Source organism: Pseudophryne corroboree, chromosome 2 (assembly GCF_028390025.1).
Source record: "Pseudophryne corroboree isolate aPseCor3 chromosome 2, aPseCor3.hap2, whole genome shotgun sequence".
Classification (NCBI taxonomy): Eukaryota; Metazoa; Chordata; class Amphibia; order Anura; family Myobatrachidae; genus Pseudophryne; species Pseudophryne corroboree.
The window spans coordinates 922,210,816-922,230,926 of NC_086445.1; the positions used below are offsets into that span (position 1 = coordinate 922,210,816).

The 20,111-nt window shown below is 46.1% G+C and overlaps 1 protein-coding gene across 3 annotated transcripts in view; it reads right to left on the reverse strand.

The window, feature by feature from the left end:
- Positions 1-20,111, reverse strand: part of STX1A (syntaxin 1A) — a 274,869-nt gene that overhangs the window by 151,672 nt on the left and 103,086 nt on the right. For all 3 annotated transcript variants that reach the window (XM_063956166.1, XM_063956167.1, XM_063956168.1), the window contains exon 2: positions 2,504-2,581. In XM_063956166.1, coding sequence (XP_063812236.1) covers positions 2,504-2,581 — 78 coding nt within the window. The remainder of the gene's footprint in view (positions 1-2,503; positions 2,582-20,111) is intronic.

Here is a 20,111-nt window from a genome sequence, read left to right on the forward strand (position 1 = left end):
TCGACACTTTCGCGTAATTCCTTCCACAAGTCCATCCACTCCGGTGTCTGCCCCGCAAGGGGTGACAACACATTTATAGGCACCTGCTCCTCCTCCACATAAGTCTCCTCATCAAACATGTCGACACAGCCGTACCGACACACCGCACACACACAGGGAATGCTCTTACAGAAGACAGGACCCCACAAAGCCCTTTGGGGAGACAGAGAGAGAGTATGCCAGCACACACCAGAGCGCTATATAAATCAGGGATTAACTAAATTATATCCCCTTATAGCTGCTATATGTATATTGCGCCTAAATTTAGTGCCCCCCCCCCCCCTCTCTTTTTTACCTTTTCTGTAGTGTAGACTGCAGGGGAGAGCCAGGGAGCTTCCTTCCAGCTGAACTGTGAGGGAGAAATGGCGCCAGTGTGCTGAGGGAGATAGCTCCGCCCCTTTTTCAGCTGACTTTTCTCCCGCTTTTTTATGGATTCTGGCAGGGGTATTTATCACATATATAGCCTCTGGGGCTATATATTGTGATATATTTGCCAGCCAAGGTGTATTTATTGCTTCTCAGGGCGCCCCCCCCCAGCGCCCCGCACCCCCAGTGACCGGAGTGTGAAGTGTGTATGAGGAGCAATGGCGCACAGCTGCAGTGCTGTGCGCTACCTTGGTGAAGACTGATGTCTTCTGCCGCCGATTTTCCGGATTCTTCTTGTTTCTGGCTCTGTAAGGGGGCCGGCGGCGCGGCTCCGGGACCGAACACCAATGGCCGGTTCCATGCGGTCGATCCCTCTGGAGCTAATGGTGTCCAGTAGCCTAAGAAGCCCAAGCTACCACCAGTTAGGTAGGTTCGCTTCTTCTCCTCTTAGTCCCTCGCTGCAGTGAGTCTGTTGCCAGCAGATCTCACTGTAAAATAAAAAACCTAAAATATACTTTCTCTCTAGGAGCTCAGGAGAGCCCCTAATGTGCATCCAGCTCAGCCGGGCACAGGATTCTAACTGAAGTCTGGAGGAGGGTCATAGTGGGAGGAGCCAGTGCACACCAGTTAGTCCTAAATCTTTCTTAGCTGTGCCCAGTCTCCTGCGGAGCCGCTATTCCCCATGGTCCTTACGGAGTCCCCAGCATCCACTAGGACGTCAGAGAAAAGAGGACTAATCTGTAGCAGAAGAAGTGAGAGAATGAATAATCTGTAGCAGAAGAAGGGAGAAGAAGACTAATATGGTTATGGTATCGAAATCCCAGCAGTCCTTATCCCACGGATCCTGGTAAGCATTTTTACTTTACCCCTAACCCCATCGGGATTCTGACCGTCAGGATTCCGCTGTCGGGAGCCCAACTGCCAGGATCGTGACCGCACATCCTAATATGTAGCAGAAGAAGAATGAAAAGGACTAATCAGTAGCAGAAGAAGGAAGAAAATGACTAGTCTGTAGCAGAAGCAGTGAGAAAAGGACTAATATGTAGCAGAAGAAGGGAGTAAGAGAATAATCTGTAGCAGAAGGAAGAAGAAGAGGACTAATGTGTAGCAGAAGAAAGGAGAAAAGGACTAATATATATCAGAAAAAGGGAGAAAATTACTAAAATGTAACGGAAGAGAGAAAAGGAATCTGTAGCAGAAGGGAGAAAATGATTTATCTGTAGCAGAAACGTTATATGTACAGTTAAAATGAAAGAGTATAAAGAGCAATAGATTCTATGGGGGAATTTAATTGTTTATCACAGCACTAAAATGTGGGATGGGCACCCAACGGGGGAATTAATTTGCTGCTCCATTCGAGTGCAAATGCCTCAAGTGGACACATTTCTGCTCACTGCCTGTGAGAAGTTCATTATCTGAATGCCCTAACCAGGACATTAGATGGGTTTAGCCACTATAAGCGGCTAAACAGGGTGCATTTAGTCGCAATAACTAATGAACACCCAAAAAGACAATTGAATTGCTTCCTCAGGCACCCATTATTTCTCCTAGTTCCCAAAGCAAATGAATTCCAACCTAGATAGCTGAACAACTACCTACCTATCTTCCAGCAGTGACGTGCGGTGGGGTGAGGCAGGTGAGGCAGAGCCTTTCCTGTCATACTTACGTTTAAACCAGAGTTTTTACTGAATAAAATATGTGAAAAATACTGATAATTTGTTTTTAATATCTTCTTTGCATTATTCTAATAATTTTTATAGCCCAAACTCTGGAGTAAAAAGTCTATGGCAGGTGAGGCAGTGCCTCACCTGTGTATCCTTTCCACACGTCTCTAATCAAAACTCACCAGATTTCCTGGAGTTTATACTGCTGCACCTGTGTATAATACCCAGATGTACCCTTTGGCTCATATATTGCATGTAAATCTGGCTCTGGGGTTAGCCAGTGCCTCCTGAGCCATTTAGCTCACCTCACGTCCCTGTCTTTCAGACCTTATTAAGCCCATCAACAAAACACTTTTGTGACAGAATGGCAGGCTTTGCTTACCATTACAGTACAAAAAGACTTTTATTTCAAAGATACATGCAGGATATCATACCTGTTCAAAGAATTCATCCATGAAGCGGTCTCGATCCAAACTGACAGCCACTTCATCATCTTCATCACTGTCTTTGGCCTGCAAGACAAGCAGTTCACAGGTTATTCTTGAATAATTTACTGCATTAAACTAAAGATGCAAGCTTCCAGCTCACACCATCATTAAAGTGCCCCCTCATGCAATTATAGTGGAGACAGACACTTGAAGAGGCAGATGTATTAAGCCTGGAGAAGTGATAAAGCAGTGATAAGTGCAAGGTGATAACGCACCAGCCAATTAGCTCTAATATGTAAATTGACAGTTAGTAGCTGATTGGCTGGTGTGTTATCACCTTGTACTTATCACTGCTTTATCACTTCTCCAGGCTTAATATATCTGCCCCTTGGTCTAAACCGGCTGATCACTTAAGTATTTAGGATGTAAAAACAGCCATTTTTAGAGTTATTCTCTTTTCACTGTTGGTAAAATTGTTGACTACTTTCAATATCAATATTCAGTACTGATCCAGCTGCAAAAATAAGTATAAAATGACTAATTCACACAATTCATGGCATTTTATTGTACTAACTAAATCACGTATACATTTTACTCATTAATAAAATAAAACAAGAAAGCAGACAGAAATTAGGTGGCATCATAATATAAGTAGAATACAAAGTACAACGTAATGATAAATTAAGGCAAAATTTCCTATACTCACCTTTATACTGTACTACTACTGTACACCCTGACAGTACAATATAAATACGTGTAGACACATTCTATCTACAGTATAGATAGACGGATATATAGATATACCCAAGCAACGAATAATCAGCGGTGTATACGCAAACAGGCAATTGCAAGCGGTTTGTTTGCGATGGCGTTCATCACAGTCATTATCATCTGCTACTTGCACCTGTCTGTAAATAATATGACTTTCTCAGGTATATAGGTATCAGGGGAGTGTAAATTCGCCGTGTAAGTATGTGATCCTATGTGTACGCCGAGCTGCTAAAATCCACTGTGTGCAGTCTCTGCGCAGCCCAGGACTTACTCCTCCAGTGCGATCACAACAGGCTGATCGGGGCCGGAGCTGACGTCAGACACCTTTTCCGTACACACCCAATAAATGGTCAGTTACCACCCACAAACGGCTTCCTCCTGTCAATCACCTTGCGAGCGCCCGTGCGATCTGATTTTTCGCACCATCCCGTCACTGACCGGCGATGCCCTTCCTTGCTGTCCGACGCGCGTGTGCATTGCGGTGCATCCGCATGTGCAGTTATTACCCGATCGCCCGCTGTGCAAAAACACACAGCAGCGATCAGGTCTGAATCACCCCCAGCACTGGGATGTACAGTGATGTGTAATCAATAGACACACCATGGGAAAACCACGGCAACAGTCTTGTGCATCGCACACTTTGTACCAAATATAGAGGAATTCCTGTAAGATCTCCTGATCATATGTGTGGTCTGTGTTTTATCTCGGGGTCACGTATTCATGTGCAACTTCTGTGACTCACAGTGACTTCACTGTCTGAAGTTCTCCACTGTACCATTCACTGTCTGAAGTTCTCCATTGTACCATTTACGGAACAAGTTACCACTTTATAATTCTGCTAGCCGCCCCTGAACTGCAACTGGATTCTGACTTTGTATGTGTAATGCGTCCCCCAGCATGATTCATTCATTCAATCTGTCTCTCTGCAGCTACTGAGAGAAAGTAGTCAGTTATTTTACATAATATTTAACATGAGTGCAGAATCTAAAGGAAAATTGGACCAAATGACTCTAAATAAATGTTCTTGCAAAAAAAAAAAAAAGTTGTGGCAAAACCTCAAATCATGCCAAATAGTTCTGTTTGGCGTGCCAGGGACTTTACAGTATGTCTTAGCTGGGCCATGTGACTTTTTCCTAAAATATACGTCTTCAATACACTATACAATTATCTGGCAGATAATCTGCCAGATCTGGCTGGTTGGAATGAAAATCTGGTAATGGATGAGGGCAAAGGACAATTGACCATTTGCTCCCAAACACTCGAAAATTGACAAAAACTGTTGTTTCTTTGGCCTCGCAAGCCGCACTGTGACGGCAAGCCTGAGCAACCCCTGGCTTACTAAGACTGCCATCGCAGATGAACATCGCGACCGATGGTCATCTGCGTGAATTGTAGATGCACCTTCCTATGGCAGGTGTAAAAGATATGCCTCCTAACAGGCATATTTACTGATATTTGCAGGTCTGCATGGCCCGTATTTGCATGAACGCCCTCAATGATATTTGCCTACATGAGAATGCCTCTTTCCACCCTGCTTCCACCTCTGTGGCGTTAAGGATCGTCAGGGGCACCACAACGTTATATGGTTGGGGGGGGGGGGAATTGTCGCTCCCCCAACTATTACATCTACCCCCACCCCCCCCCACGTGCGGGGAGCGCTTACCGCCAGATCACCGCGGATAGCCAGAGACTCCAGTCCTACTTTGGAAAATCTGCCGCCGTAGCGTCCTGTGTCCAGACCGGCTCTTTACACAGATGCATTACTGGGAGGAGGCGGGGATGCCCCAGCAGGCTCAACATGGGCACGCCTCCTCCCAGTAACGCATCTGTGTCAAGAGCCAGCCAGGACCCAGGACATGGGGCAGCACTCAGCGGCGGCAGACTTTCCAAAGTAGGACTGGAGTCTCCGGCTCTCCGCGGTGATCCGGCGGTAAGCGCTCCCCCTCCCCAGCGCCTACGTTTCCGTCAAGTTTGGGTGGGTGCATGCTGTCCCCCCCCATTCCGAAGCCCCTGAGGGTCGATATGTTCAGGTATATTCATGCAAGATATGCTATGCAATTCAATTTCAAGCCTCCTAGCTATGTGATAGACTGCAATTCCAGGAATATTAGTCCAGGCCAGGAAGCCTCCACTGAGCGTACAAGGAGCCTGATTCGGAGATGTGCAGCAGTGAGTCCCTGACTCTCAATCACTTTGACAATAAATCCTCTCTGCCACCGACATTGCGGCACATACACAGTGGGCGGGATGTATTAACATACATCGTCGCCCCTCGCCGCAGCGATGTTAATCACATATGTACTAACATATGCGGTTAACATCGCAATGCGATGACGGAGGCCCCCGTGGTACCTGTGAGGTTGTGTGTGGGGGATCTCCGTCACCTCCTGGGATCTCCTTCTCCTCCCCGGCCGGGAAGCAGACAGCAGGCTGTCCTGGGCGCCTCCCCTCCTCCCTGCAGCAGGAAGGACCTCCGGCTGTGTTGCTAGGGGGAGGAGGAGTTTGGTTTCCGGGACCAGGGCTGCCTGGACGGAGGTATGCCGGGGGGGAGGCGTCAGCGACACGGGACGGTGGCCGGCAGTAAGAAGTTCATAGTCTTCTATAGGGTATCGCCATCAAAAGACGGCAAAACCCTCGGCGCCGAAAACCCTCTCCACTTTATCACTCTTCAAGGCTTAGTACATCTGCCCCAGGGACATATAAGGTAGACAAAATAAATGCAGATATGAGTAGAAAGAGCAGCTGGAAAGGAAAATGGCAGGCCAAAAATAGAATAGAACATATTTATATGTTAGTTATCCCATGGGATCTTACAATCCCCAAAACACCTATACTTAAATAGTCACCCAATAGGAATCGGGCAAATATGATGTCATAGCTCCAGCATAGTATATGGCAGGTGCGTCATTAGCTTCTGATCTGAGACACTCTAGTTCCCTGGAGAGTGCACAAACTCCAGTGACTGCAACAGTAACATGGGAACTGAACAATTTATAGCATAAATCAATTGTAAAGAAACAACTACAGCCATCAGGTGGCTACTGCAGTAACTGTGCACACAAGCCAGGATCTGAATTACACACCTGGATGCTTTAAGGACTACGTTTACCATTATAGCACATAAAGCTACTGGACAATTTACTTAATCTTGATTAATTAGTTTCAATTGGATAATCTTTTACTAATCACTGCTTGTGCTTCCAAAATGTTCTACCTGGGAGCAAGCAATATTACTTCAATAGCCCTAGAAATAATTTCCCAATTCACCAAACAGGAAGGGTCATTGTCACATTGTGCCATCCATGTGACACTACTGGGTACTAGTCACTACTTGGTCTAAGTAATTTCATATGGAAGTTAAACACATGGCAAAGACAGTAGTGAGAGTTTATATTGTAGTGATCAGCACCTGGAGAAGGGAAATCATGAAACAACCTATAGATTCAATATACACTTACGGGATCTGTTATCTAGAAAGCCATTACTGAGAAGAAAACAAAGGTGGTCATTGCTGCTTGGTGATAAGCAAATTATTTCTTTTGGGGTCTATTCATGAAGCAGTGAAAGAAGTGGAGAAGTTTGCCAGTGGAGAAGCTGTGCCGGCAAAAGGGGGCGTGGCCCCACTGGAAAGGGGTGTGGCTTCACAAGAAGGGGGCATGGCCTCACAGCCCAGACCCCGTTTCTCGCTCCTGGGGTGCTGGAGACGTGAAATGCCCCTGGGGACCAGTGCAAGTGCAGTGCGCGCTCCTGCACAGTGACAGCTCATAATGTCACAGTGCAGCACCCAGCTCCTGTCACTAAGGAGGAGTCAGCATTTTGGTGTCACCCGCCTGGGTGTGGGCCGCACCCCCCGCACCCCCATTGTGATGCCACTGAATAGACCCCTTAGTTACTAGTAGGAACACTATAGCAAATATACGGCCCGATTCAAAGAAGGATACTGCTGGGTCCGCTCTGGAGCCCGCTTGGAGGAGTCGCCAGTGCGATAATGTGCATATGCTAGTTTCAGCCTCCCCGGAGAGTGCATGCCCCGAGACACCCATCTTCTGCTCCACAGGAGCTGCACCGCTGGTTCACACACATTCTACAGTTTTAGACAGTAGCCAATGAACCAAACAGTATGGTTTTGTTGTGTGAAAGAAAACCAGAGCACAAATAAAACTCACACAAAGGCGGGATATACAAACTCCACACAGATAGGGCTATGGTCAGGAATCAAACTCATGACCCCAGTGCAGTGAGGCAGAAATGCTAACCACTGTGCCACAATACTTTATATGGGATTTTAGTTTAATTTTGACCTAAAAGTGTGTACACACGGTGAGATCCTTGCTATGCCCGATTTTGACTATGCGATTTCCCTTGAACTCCCCCAGAGCCGAGAAGCACTGATATTGTCTATACACACGGTGCGATTTTGGCTATGTGCGATTTTGACTATGGCATACTGTGAAGTAGACAGTCAAGACTGAGTTGCCTGTACAGTTTATTTTTTTCTTGCAATACCGACCTCGCGAGAGCGCGCATCGGTATCACAAGCTGTGTACACACGGTGCGATTTGCACTAACTTTCCCACAAAATTGTAAGGTTACATCGCACCGTGTGTATGCACCTTAAGCTCTCACAAGCAGGTCCCTTGTCCCTAATGTGCTTTTCCTTATTCTACCTCTGCTATCATCTACTCTATACTCCCTACAACCGCAACAGCACCTAACCCTTGGTTTTGCTGTCCTGGTGCTTGAGTGTTATGACCGCTGATGCAGAAACATTTATAAACCATGGGTTATATTTGCAAAGATTCGTGTTTTGGCCGTTTTGAAGGGTGTTTGAACTCGAATGGTATCGGGTGCATTTTACTGCAACTTTTTGAATCCTGATACGATCATTCACTAAGCTGCCGAGTTTTGCACAATCGTTTTTTTCCGATGTCGATGTGATTCGTAATATCAGGCAGTGCTTTACGGGAGTGATGACTAAAACACTGCCTGACAAAACACAAGGAATCCCGGCCGGATCTGTGAGATCCGTGCAGGGCTTCATTGTGTACCTTAAAAAGTTGATCAAAGTCATAAAAAATCTGAAAAAAATTGCGTGGGGTCCCCCCTCCTAAGCACAACCAGCCTCGGGCTCTTTGAGCCGGTCCTGGTTGAAAAAATATGGGGGAAAAAATGACAGGGGTTCCCCCATATTTCATCAACCAGCACCGGGCTCTGCGCCTGGTCCTGGTTCCAAAAATACGGGGGACAAAAAGCGTAGGGGTCCCCCGTATTTTTTAAACCAGCACCGGGCTCCACTAGCCAGGTACATAATGCCACAGCTGGGGGACACTTTTACACTGGTCCCTGCGGCCCTGGCATTACATACCCAACTAGTCACCCCTGGCCGGGGTACCGGTATGTATGTATGGAGGTGTGCATGTATGTAATAAACTTATACTTTCACGGTGTGTGTGTCTTGTTTTTTTGGGGGTATTTTTTTAGTAGTAGTACTACAGGTACCAGCGGGCCCGGTTTTCCACCGCATGCTGGTACTTGTGGTTCTCCAAGTACCAGCTTGCGGGGGAGGCTTGCTGGGACTTGTAGTACTGCTACTAAAAACAATATTCACATTTTTTCAAAAGGCTATCAGCGCCCCATCCGCCGCCCTTGGATGGGGGGGGATAGCCTCGGGCTTCACCCCTGGCCCTTGGGTGGCTGGAGGGGGGGACCCCTTGATTTAAGGGGTTCCCACTCCTCCAGGGTACCCCGGCCAGGCCGACTAGTTGGGTATGTAATCCCATATTTTTTCAACCAGGACTGGCTCAAAGAGCCCGAGGCTGATTATGCTTAGGAGGGGGGACCCCACGCAATTTTTTTTCTAGTTTTTACACTAAACAGACCCTTTCCCATAGATAACCATGCACAGATCTCACTGATCCGTGCATGGTTATCCAAACTCGACTGGAAAAAGCAGGTCTATTTTCTTGCTGCTTTTTTTAACGAATCGAAAAAAAACAGACCCGCACTTGAGCACTCAGAAACTAACACCCAAATACGAATGAATAGTGAATGCCCGTATTGTATGAAATAACAGCCGTGTTTGACCGATGGTCTATTCATTCGTATTTCGGAACTTTGAAAATCAAACCATTACAAATAGTCCAAACACTGCCGAGATTGGTGTTTAGTGAATTCCCGGATTGGGACTTAGAAAAAAAAACACAAATCGGACAAACTCGAATTCTTAGTAAATATTGGCCCATGTTTAAGTCATTGTTTTCTTATTTTGGTCATTTGTTTAGTTAGGTGCTGTGGAACCCTTGTTGCACCATATAAAATAAATAACATAATAATAATAATAATAATAATAATTGTAAGCCTCGCCTCTTTTCAACATTAGCACAATCATCTCTCCTGGAAGGGGAGGTCTGGTTAATAGAACCTGTGGCGAGCACAGCTTGCACCGAGCCCGCAGCATTGTGAGCGCATTGAGTCCGCAAGTGGCTTCGTTGTGCTCACCCCCCCAACCTTTATTCTGCGGCCGGGATCCTTTGTCACCGGTAAGCCATACTGATGTTAGTGTTCTGATGCTGTGAATTCCTACAGGTCGTTCTAGCATTTCCCACAAACATAAGATGAAAAATGAACAGACAGTAATAGGTGTTCTGACACCCAAGTCCAAGTCTTAACATACTGTGGTTGGTCTGTCTTCATAAAAGAATCTTCCTCTCTGATCACACTAACAGATAAAATATTTAACAGATGCGCTATATGTAAGATTAGTGGCAGAAGTGCAAATAAGACGGACAGAGCCCCCGTTAGAAATTATTTGCAGGAAGAGGGTTTTTATGGTTATAAACAGTAAAGAAAACTAAAAATAAATCTGTTTTCCAAATTATGGAATGATATGCAAAATCATCCATCTGCATTTGCTAAGGGGTAGCTTTAAACAAATCACTTATTCCGTAAGGAATTATTAGCCTAAATCAATCAAATACTGTGAGCGATTCTCTGACCCAGTTTCGGAGGTGAAGGAATCAGAGATGGCTGTAGATGTGGGCTTATCAGAACACAGACACATAAATAAATACTGCAATATTCCCTGTGAAGAACTACTGTGCAGCTTTTGCTGGATTACCAGAGAGAAACTGTCACTGGATACTTGATGTTATGTGGGAAGGCAGAATCTCTCCCACCTCCCTCACAATACAAGAGAATTACTGGCCGTGAGAGAGCAGAGCTGACACTGTCATGTATCATCCTCTCTACAAGAGCTGATTCTTTCCTCCCACTTACATAGAACTGTGTATGCCGAGCCAGAGGATGGCATGCCAGGGCATCATCCAGTTATACAGAGCATAAGACATGATAATAAAAAACAACAACAAAATAACAGAGAACAGAATAGCGACACAGCAACCAAACATGTCTCCCATACAAAGCATTGTTACAATCATGGCAAAGCTGGAACATCTCTGTTTTCTTACCGAATAAGGAGCATTTAACAAAGTGTGATAATCTTGTTACCACTCGTTGCGAATGGTGCTCCAGCCAATCAGCTCCTGTCATTTTTTTCAAACACATGACAGGAGTTGATTGGCTGGAGCACCATTTTACATTCATAACAAGTGATAACACTATGGTGGTCATTCCGAGTTGTTCGCTCGCTAGCAGTTTTTAGCAGCCGTGCAAACGCTATGCCACCTCCCACTGGGAGTGTATTTTATCTTAGCAGAAGTGCGAACGAAAGGATCGCAGAGCAGCGGCAAATTTATTTGGTAAAGTTTTAGAGTAGCTCAAAACCTACTCAGCGCTTGCGATGACTTCAGACTGTTCAGTTCCTGTTTTAACTTCACAAACGCCCTGCGTTCGCCAAGCCACGCCTGCGTTTTTCCTGGCACACTTGCATTTTTCCGAACACTCCCTGAAAACGGTCAGCTGACACCCAGAAATGCCCACTTCATGTTAATCACTCTGCGGCCAGCAATGCGACTGAAAAGCTTCGCCAGACCCTGTGTGAAACTACATCTGTCGTTATAATAGTACGTCGCGCGTGCGCATTGCACCGCATACGCATGCGCAGAACAGACGTTTTTTTTGCCTCAACGCTGCACAGCGAACGAATGCAGCTAGCGATCAACTCGTATATCACTTGTTGGTAGATCTGTCCCTATATTTAATTTCTTACTCTAACATTTAATACCCAGTATTACAATGTATGAACCCAGCAACCAGACAGAAGGTCAACATTAGAATCTCGACAGATTCTCAATGTCGACAGAATGTCAACAACCTATATGTCATCATTCAAAAATGTCAAACTGTTCGTAATGTGTACATTTAACATGTCGTCACCAGAATGTCAATATACAGTTTTTTACTCATTTTTAGGGTTAGGTTTAGGGTTTGGGTTTAGGATTAGGATTATATTTAGGGTTCTATTTAGAATTAAGATTAGGATTAGGTTAAAATAATAAAAAATGTATGTTGACATGTTAAATGTCAACTTTATGAACGCGTTGACATTTTAACCAAGTGGAAATATTAGAATATCAACATATTGGTTGTCGATCTAAAGTAAATGTTGATATTCAGAATCTGTTGACATTCTGGTGTTGACATTATAAATGTCAACTTTTCATACCACATACTATGAATCCTCGGTACTGACAGTGTCCCATGGCAGCACCTACACACCTACCGACTACATGACGTTCTACAGAGAGCTAACATTTGTTGGACAAAATCAGTTGTTCCCGATTACTTTAATGGACATTAAGAAAAAACATTTCTTACTTAAAGTCATGTTGGCACGCCCCATTTTCATTGATGCATGCACATAGATTACTTTGTGCGTGTGTTTGAGGGGAAAGTGCCTTTCTTCATCTTGCCCCGGGCGCCGAAGACCCTAGTTATGCCTCTGATATATTCACTTTAGGTGGCAAGGCCAATGGCAGCTGACCTCTCGCAGGTTATTCACAAAAAATAAAATACTGCTATGGGCAACTTCTGCACTTGTCTTTTTTTACTAGGTTTGATACATCGCTACCAGAGTCACTTTTCCCCAGGACAGTCAGGCTAGAAAGGTGGTTCAGTAACCTAGGAACTACCAGATTTCCCAAGAAACAGGGAACAGGACGCAAACTTGTCAATTAATCTTCATACTAACAACTGGACACACAGCACAGGTGATCTGTATTCCTGTGGATAACCAACGACTGGAGACAAATAGGGGCGCATACCATTAGTTAAGCTTTTACCATGGGTAAACTTAATGCACCGCAAGCATTGCAATATAATTGTATCAGCCTTTTCACAGTAGCCATGCAGAAATTCTACAGTGCGTGACCTGGGAAATGAAAAAGTGGGGGAATCATGCTGAACCCCAGAAAGGTGGCACATAACACTGGATAACAGTATAGAAGGCTATTAGTAGTAATACGCAATTAGTATTAGCTAATTAGTAGTAATAAGCTAATTAGTAGTAATAGCAAGCTTAGTGGTTATTAAAAGGTGTCAAATGGCTGATTTTAATATTTTTTTTTTAGCAGTGGTAAAATTATAGTAAGCAAGTGTTTGTCACCAAATGAAGGGCCTAATTCAGACATGGTCGCTGCAGCGGCAGCGAACGCAGGCTGAAGCCCTGTGCTGTGTGCGCGTGCGCAACAGCCGCACTGCAGGTGCACACACGGTGTGATGCAAAGGCATCTCACTTGTGCGATCGCCTCCGCCTGACTGACAGACAGTGGCGGTCGCGGGGTGTGTCGGCGGGCGTGTCCGGACCATTTGCAGGGAGGGCCGCGGCGGCTGAGTGACGTCGCACGCAGCCGCTGTGGTCCAAAACATGGCGGGTAGCCGCCTGCCGTTGCAGCTAGGCTGCGTATGCAGGGAACTGCTTGACAGGTGCGTAAGCATCGCTGCTGTGCGATGCTTTCACGTGTCTGCGGGGGGAGGGGGGGGGGGCAGGACCCGGCATGCAGGGAGGACTAGCCCTGTGCTGAATGTCCCCCTGCATGTCAGAGATTTTGATGGTACATGTGCGTTTTATCACACATCTACGATCAGGTCTGAATTAGGCCCTAAAGCCTATAGATTATTTTGGGATAAAGAAAAATGCATGTAATGTGTTTTTTAATTGTTTTAAAGCAAGTTTTAAACATATTGGGAAACAATCCAATCTGTAAACTCATTTCCTATCTATACAACACCCCACAGTGCATGTCCCACATAATTACAACCATCTTTGAACTTTTTACAGAAAATCACCTGAAAAATTACATTATTGGTCAAATTAAGCTATTTAAACAGAACTTGTGGTTAACTGAATGGATAGACTTGGCATTCTAGAGACACCAAAGCAGGTTTCTTATCAATGGCCCTCATTCCGAGTTGTTCGCTCGTTGCCGATTTTCTCTATTTTGCGATTAGTCGCTTACTGCGCATGCGCAATGTTCGCAGAGTGCATGCTCTTAGTTATTTTACTCAACAGTTAGGTATTTTACTCACGGCATTACGAGGAATTTTCTTCGTTCTGGTGATCGGGGTGTGATTGACAGGAAGTGGGTGTTTCTGGGCGGAAACTGACCGTTTTATGGGTGTGTGTGAAAAAACGCTGCCGTTTCTGGGAAAATCGCGGGAGTAGCTGGAGAATCGGGGGAGTGTCTGGGCGAACGCTGGGTGTGTTTGTGACGTCAAACCAGGAACGAAACTGACTGAACTGATCGCAGTGGCAGAGTAAGTCTCGAGCTACTCAGAAACTGCTAAGAAATTTCTATTCGCAATTTTGAGAATCTTTCGTTCGCAATTCTGCTAAGCTAAGATTCACTCCCAGTAGGCGGCGGCTTAGCGTGTGCAATGCTGCTAAAAGCAGCTTGCGAGCGAACAACTCGGAATGAGGGCCAATGTACTGGGATCCAAACATCAAGTTTTGATTTGTATTAAGATCACCAGCTATGGGCTATGCACAGTATGTCTGCATACCATTCCCACTTAATAAGCATCCATTAGCACACAGCATTGCACCTAGAAGTATTTCGGCAGCAGTATAGCAAGCTACTATAAACTTCATCATATCTGCTTTTAGCAATAGTTGGCACACCTATTACCTGTTGGCCAAGCAATTGCATTAGCCCTCATGCGTAATGAGTTGTCCCACTCTGGCCAGTTCTGCGTTACACCAGCAACATACAGAATGAGATCTGATGCATGCTGGAATTTAGTGAAGAAAACTTCCTATTTATAACGACTTTATATGGATGGGATTTATAAATTAGAGCTCTTCAAAGTTTCAGAATATTTTTAAATGCTGGGTGCTTTGATCTTTCTCCACTTTGTGGCCGTGCTGTCATATCCTAGTGTTACATGGGATTGGATTAATGCACAATGCTGTTTAGAGTTCATGTCCGAAAGAAGAACCTGCCAGCAATACCAAGGAGGAAGATACAGAGAAGTTTTTGCTGGCAGTGAAGGTGTTAAGCCTTTTGAAAGGCTGTTGGTTAGGCAGCCTGCAAAATGAAACACCATCTGTCCCAGGGAACATCTGGTGTCTCTCCCCGCCCCTCACTCTCTGGCCTCCTGCTGCAGGTGCTGGGAGAGACATCAGTCCAGGCAGACAGTAATTACACAGGTAGCCCAGAACAAAACAGCTCCACTATCTCCCAAGAGGTGAGTGGGCGAGGCCGTGCAATCCCATTATGCCACCCACAGTCGAGATAAACCGCCCTCTTTTGCTCTGGCATGCCATGTCATCACACATGAAGTTCACCAACACGGCGTAGAAATAAAATCACCCCATATTTCTACACCCTTTATCCAACTGTAACAGGTTCACCTGTGAAGTGTATTGGTATTGCACTGTCATGATATTGGGGGTCATTCTGACCGGATCCCACGCTGCAGTTTATCGCAGCGGTGCGATCGGGTCAGAACTGCGCATGCGCCGGCGCCGCAGTGCGCCAGTGCATGCCAGACGGCCGAAGGCCGTCGGTCCGCTACGATCGCCTCTGCCTGATTGACAGGCAGAGGCGGTCGCTGGTCGGGGCGGTCGGAAGGCGTCGTTTCGTGAACGCGGTCCAGCCCATGAGGCGTGGCCGCACCGAACGGGGGGCGGGCCGCAGCGGCTGCGGGACATCACCCGCAGCCGCTGCGGGCCGGGGAGCGATGAGTAGCTCCCGGCCAGCACGCTAAAGCTGCGCTGGTCGGGAGCTATTCTTGAAGGGCAAAGGTATCGCCGCTGTGTGATGCCTTTGCACTTCTGCGGGGGTGGCGACACCGACATGCGGGGCGGACTAGCCCTGTGCTGGGCGTCCCCCTGCATGTCAGTGTGAATGATCATAGCTGTGCTAAATTTAGCACAGCTACAATCATCTCGGAATGACCCCCATTAGTGGAACAAGGCACAGATACATAAATAGTGTAACATAACAGTACATATTGACTTTAACAGTTATGTGTCCTGTCCACTACTGATATGTCACTTTTTCTCACAGGACAATCATCAGGCCCGGCGACAGGGGGGGTCAAAGGGGACAACCCTCCCGGGCCCCGAGCTTCAAGGGGGCCCCATCACTTGCTTGGTCTGGTTGGTCTTCGCTTTGTTGCCTTCATTATGCTTACGGCATGCCTCTCTGCCGCCCCGTCCCTGTCTGACGATCTGCTGCCGCTGAAGAGCCGGGCAGCAGAGCAGCAAACACAGGCTACACTCCTTATAGCAGCTGCCCGCAGCACTACCTCTGTCCAACCCTGCTCCCTACGTGCCTGGATGGCACCCTCACAGCCTGTCATACTGTATACTATGTCAAGGTACTGCCATATTATTCTATATAAATGTGTGTATATGCAAAAAATGTCCCTGGCACTCTGGACTTCCGTTCACCTTTCTCCGGTGCCCTCCCCTCAGATCTGCATCTGTGTATATGGTCCTTGTATGCCGCCCATACAAGGACCATATATATATATATATATATATATATATATATATATGTATAAATCATAATATATATACTGTATATTTTATATATATATATATATATATATACATATAGTGTGTGTGTGTGTGTGTGTGTGTGTGTGTGTGTGTGTGTGTGTGTATATATAATTTTTTTACAGCGACTGTGCTTTATAAGGGGGGGGGGGGGGGGGGGGAGTCAAGGCAGGGTGGGGGGCCCCGGAGAAATTGGTGTACCGGGCCCCAAGATTTCTCTTGCCGGCCCTGACAATCATTGAAAAGTGTTGTGTGTGTCTGTCACTAAGACAAGGACCAGTTCTCACACTTATATCCAATTCACAAAGACGTTTAGAATTCTGTGAACTCTGGCCCTCATTCAGCTTCAGTAGCAGTTTTGCTAAAAAACAAAAAACAAAAAAAAACTTCTACTAATACAATATTTAATTAGGCAGCCCCGAAAACAGTCATGACATGCCAGCGTTTCCTGCTCCACTCACCCCCAACACCGCGTCGCCGCCTCCAAATGGCCGATGACTGTTACTCACACTGTAATCGCATCATTCTGGGATGCGATCTTTAGAATGTAAGCTCTCACGAGCAGGGCCCACTTCCATCATGTGCTTATCCTTTTCTTACTTTAGTAATCTTTGACTGCACTGAAACCCACGGTTTTCTGTCACCCTGATACTTACTGTATGTCAGTGTCATCTGATAATGTAGTTATGTGCAGTTACCCCGTACTTGTCCTATATTGTCTTTAACTGTAAGTCACTGTTTTCCTGTTTTGATTGTGTGTGTACAATGTAATTGGGTGCAGCGGAACCCTTGTGGCGCCATATAAATAAAGGATAATAATAATAATGTGATTGCATTGTAAAATCGCCAAAAAGCGGCCGTTTTTAATTTTACCAAAATAGCAACCAGTACTGTATAAGGTCCTCTGATCCATGATGAAATGTAGACAAATAAGAATACAGTACGCGTAAAAACTAACAAGACAATGGTGGTCATTCCGAGTTGATCGCTAGCTGAAAAAATCGGCAGTTCTGCGCATGCGTACGCGGCGCAATGCACTCGTGCGACGTACGGGAACAACAAACGATGCAGTTTTGCACAGGCTCTAGCGATGCATTTCAGTCGCACTGCTTGCCGCAGAGTGATTGACATGAAGTGTGCGTTTCTGGGTGGCAACTGACCGTTTTCTGGGAGTGTGCGGAAAAACGCAGGCGTGCCAGGAAAAACGCAGGTGTGCCAGGAAAAACGTGGCTGGGCGAACGCTGGATGGGTTTGTGACGTCAAATCCAGAACTGAATAGTCTGAAGTGATCGCAAGCGCTGAGTAGGTTTTGAGCTACTCTGAAAGTACACAAAAACAATTTGTAGCCGCTCTGCGACACAACCGTTCACACTTCTGCTAAGCTAAAATACACTCCCAGTGGACGGCGGCATAGCGTTTGCACGGCTGCTAAAACTAGCTAGCGAGCGATCAACTCGGAATGACCCTCAATGAACATACTGAAAATCAGCTAAGTCACCGTTCATCATTCCCATGATTCACACGTTGATTATTCAATATTCAGTCATACAATTAATGTAATACTTTCACCTGTGGGGAAATCCATAAAACATGCCCTGCTGGTGAGATATGAAACAGTGTTATGGACTACTTAAAGCTACAAACTGAAAGCAGAATACACTGCAAAATCTAGTCTAGAATGCGACGACCTAGGAGAGTTAAGGGCCCTACACACTAATAGATTTTACTAAACAATAGGAACGTTCTCATTCACTAGTGAACGAGAACTCGTTCATATCATTCATTGTGTAGGCATCGACGATGAACGATGCGCGGCCCCGCGCTCGCTTATGCATGCAGGGCAATATGGACGAGATTGTCCATATTAGCATGCACTGCTATGGAGCTTCACTCCATAAACTTCACTCCACCCGTCACCTCCTCCCCGCCGCCGGGTCGCCCGTCAGCCGTATCCGCCGTCAGGCATCTCGACGGCATATCGCCGAATGTGTAGGGGGCATTAGCAGCAAGCAACATAGTAATTACATGTGGTGATTGCTAATGTTACAGGTACACCGTAGATGTGGGGCCTCATTCTCAATCCAACACCGTCTTTCTTATGCAGCAACATCCGGCAATTTTCCACATACTGCGCACACTTCTGGTGCTGCATACGCATGTTTGTGAACGTATACGCAATTCAGACTGGAACGCATCTCTGCAGTTTCTGCACACAATGGGGTATATGCAATTCCGGGCAAATTGCGGCACTTTTTCGCCCGTTTTTAAATTTGACACAATTCGACCGTCGAATTCCGGCAGGTGGGTGCCGCAATTCGACATATTCAATAAAAAAACAGATTCGACAGTCCCGCTGTCGAAAAACGGGCCAATTGACGGATTTTGATTCGATTTTTAAAAAAGTCAAAAAAACTGTAAAAAACCAGAAAAAAAATTGCGTGGGGTCCCCTCTCCTAAGCATAACCAGCCTCGGGCTCTTTGAGCCGGTCCTGGTTGCCAAAATACGGGGGAAAAAATGACAGGGGATCCCCCGTATTTTAACAACCAGCACCGGGCTCTGCGCCTGGTCCTGGTGCAAAAAATACGGGGGACAAAAAGAGTAGGGGTCCCCCGTATTTTTTGTACCAGCACCGGGCTCCACTAGCTGGACAGATAATGCCAAAGCCGGAGGACACTTTTATACCGCTCCCTGCGGCCGTGGCATTAAATACCCAACTAGTCACCCCTGGCCGGGGTATCCTGGAGGAGTGGGGACCCCTTCAATCAAGGGTTCCCCCCCCAGTCACCCAAGGGCCAGGGGTGAAGCCCGAGGCTGTCCCCCCCATCCAAGGGCTGCGGATGGGGGGCTGATAGCCATGTGTAAAAATGAAAGAATATTGTTTTTTTGCAGAAGAACTACAAGTCCCAGCAAGCCTCTCCTGCAAGTTGGTACTTGGAGAACCACAAGTACCAGCATGCGGGGGGGAAACGGGCCCGCTGGTACCTGTAGTTCTACTGCAAAAAAATACCCAAATAAAAACAGGACACGCACACCTTGAAAGTACAACTTTATTACATACATGTCGACACACACACATACTTACCTATGTTGACACGACGTTCGGTCCACTTGTCCAAGTAGAATCCACGGGGTGTACCTGAAAATAAAATTATACTCACCTAAATCCAGTGTCCAGTGATATTTGTAATCCACGTACTTGGCAAAATAAAAAAACGCATTTACCCGATCCACACAGCCTGAAAGGGGTCCCATGTTTACACATGGGACCCCTTTCCCCGAATGCAGAGACCCCCTGTGACTCCTGTCACAGAAGGTCCCTTCAGGCAATCAGGGAGCGCCACGTCGTGGCACTCTCCTGATTCCCTATGCGCGTCTGAGCTGGCAGACAGCGCATCGCACAGCACCTCCATTAGTTTCAATGTTGGGAACTTTGCGGTCAGCTAAGTGGAGCCCGGTGCTGGTACAAAAAATACGGGGGACCCCTACTCTTTTTGTCCCCCGTATTTTTTGCACCAGGACCAGGCGCAGAGCTCGGTGCTGGTTGTTAAAATACGGGGGATCCCCTGTCATTTTTTTCCCCGTATTTTGGCAACCAGGACCGGCTCAAAGAGCCCGAGGCTGGTTATGCTTAGGAGGGGGTACCCCACGCAATTTTTTTTCGGGTTTTTAACCCATTCCATGAAAAAAAAAAAATATATATTTTACAAAATATATAAATAATACTTGTGCCTCCTAAATAAACAAACCAAGTACCTAATCCCTTCTAATATAAATAGATATGCTATTAGCAATAAAAAAAACCACAACAAAAAACATGTTTTTAAAATTTTCTATTACATTCCGCCAGCAAAGTGAGGCGGATTGAAAATGACGAATTTACT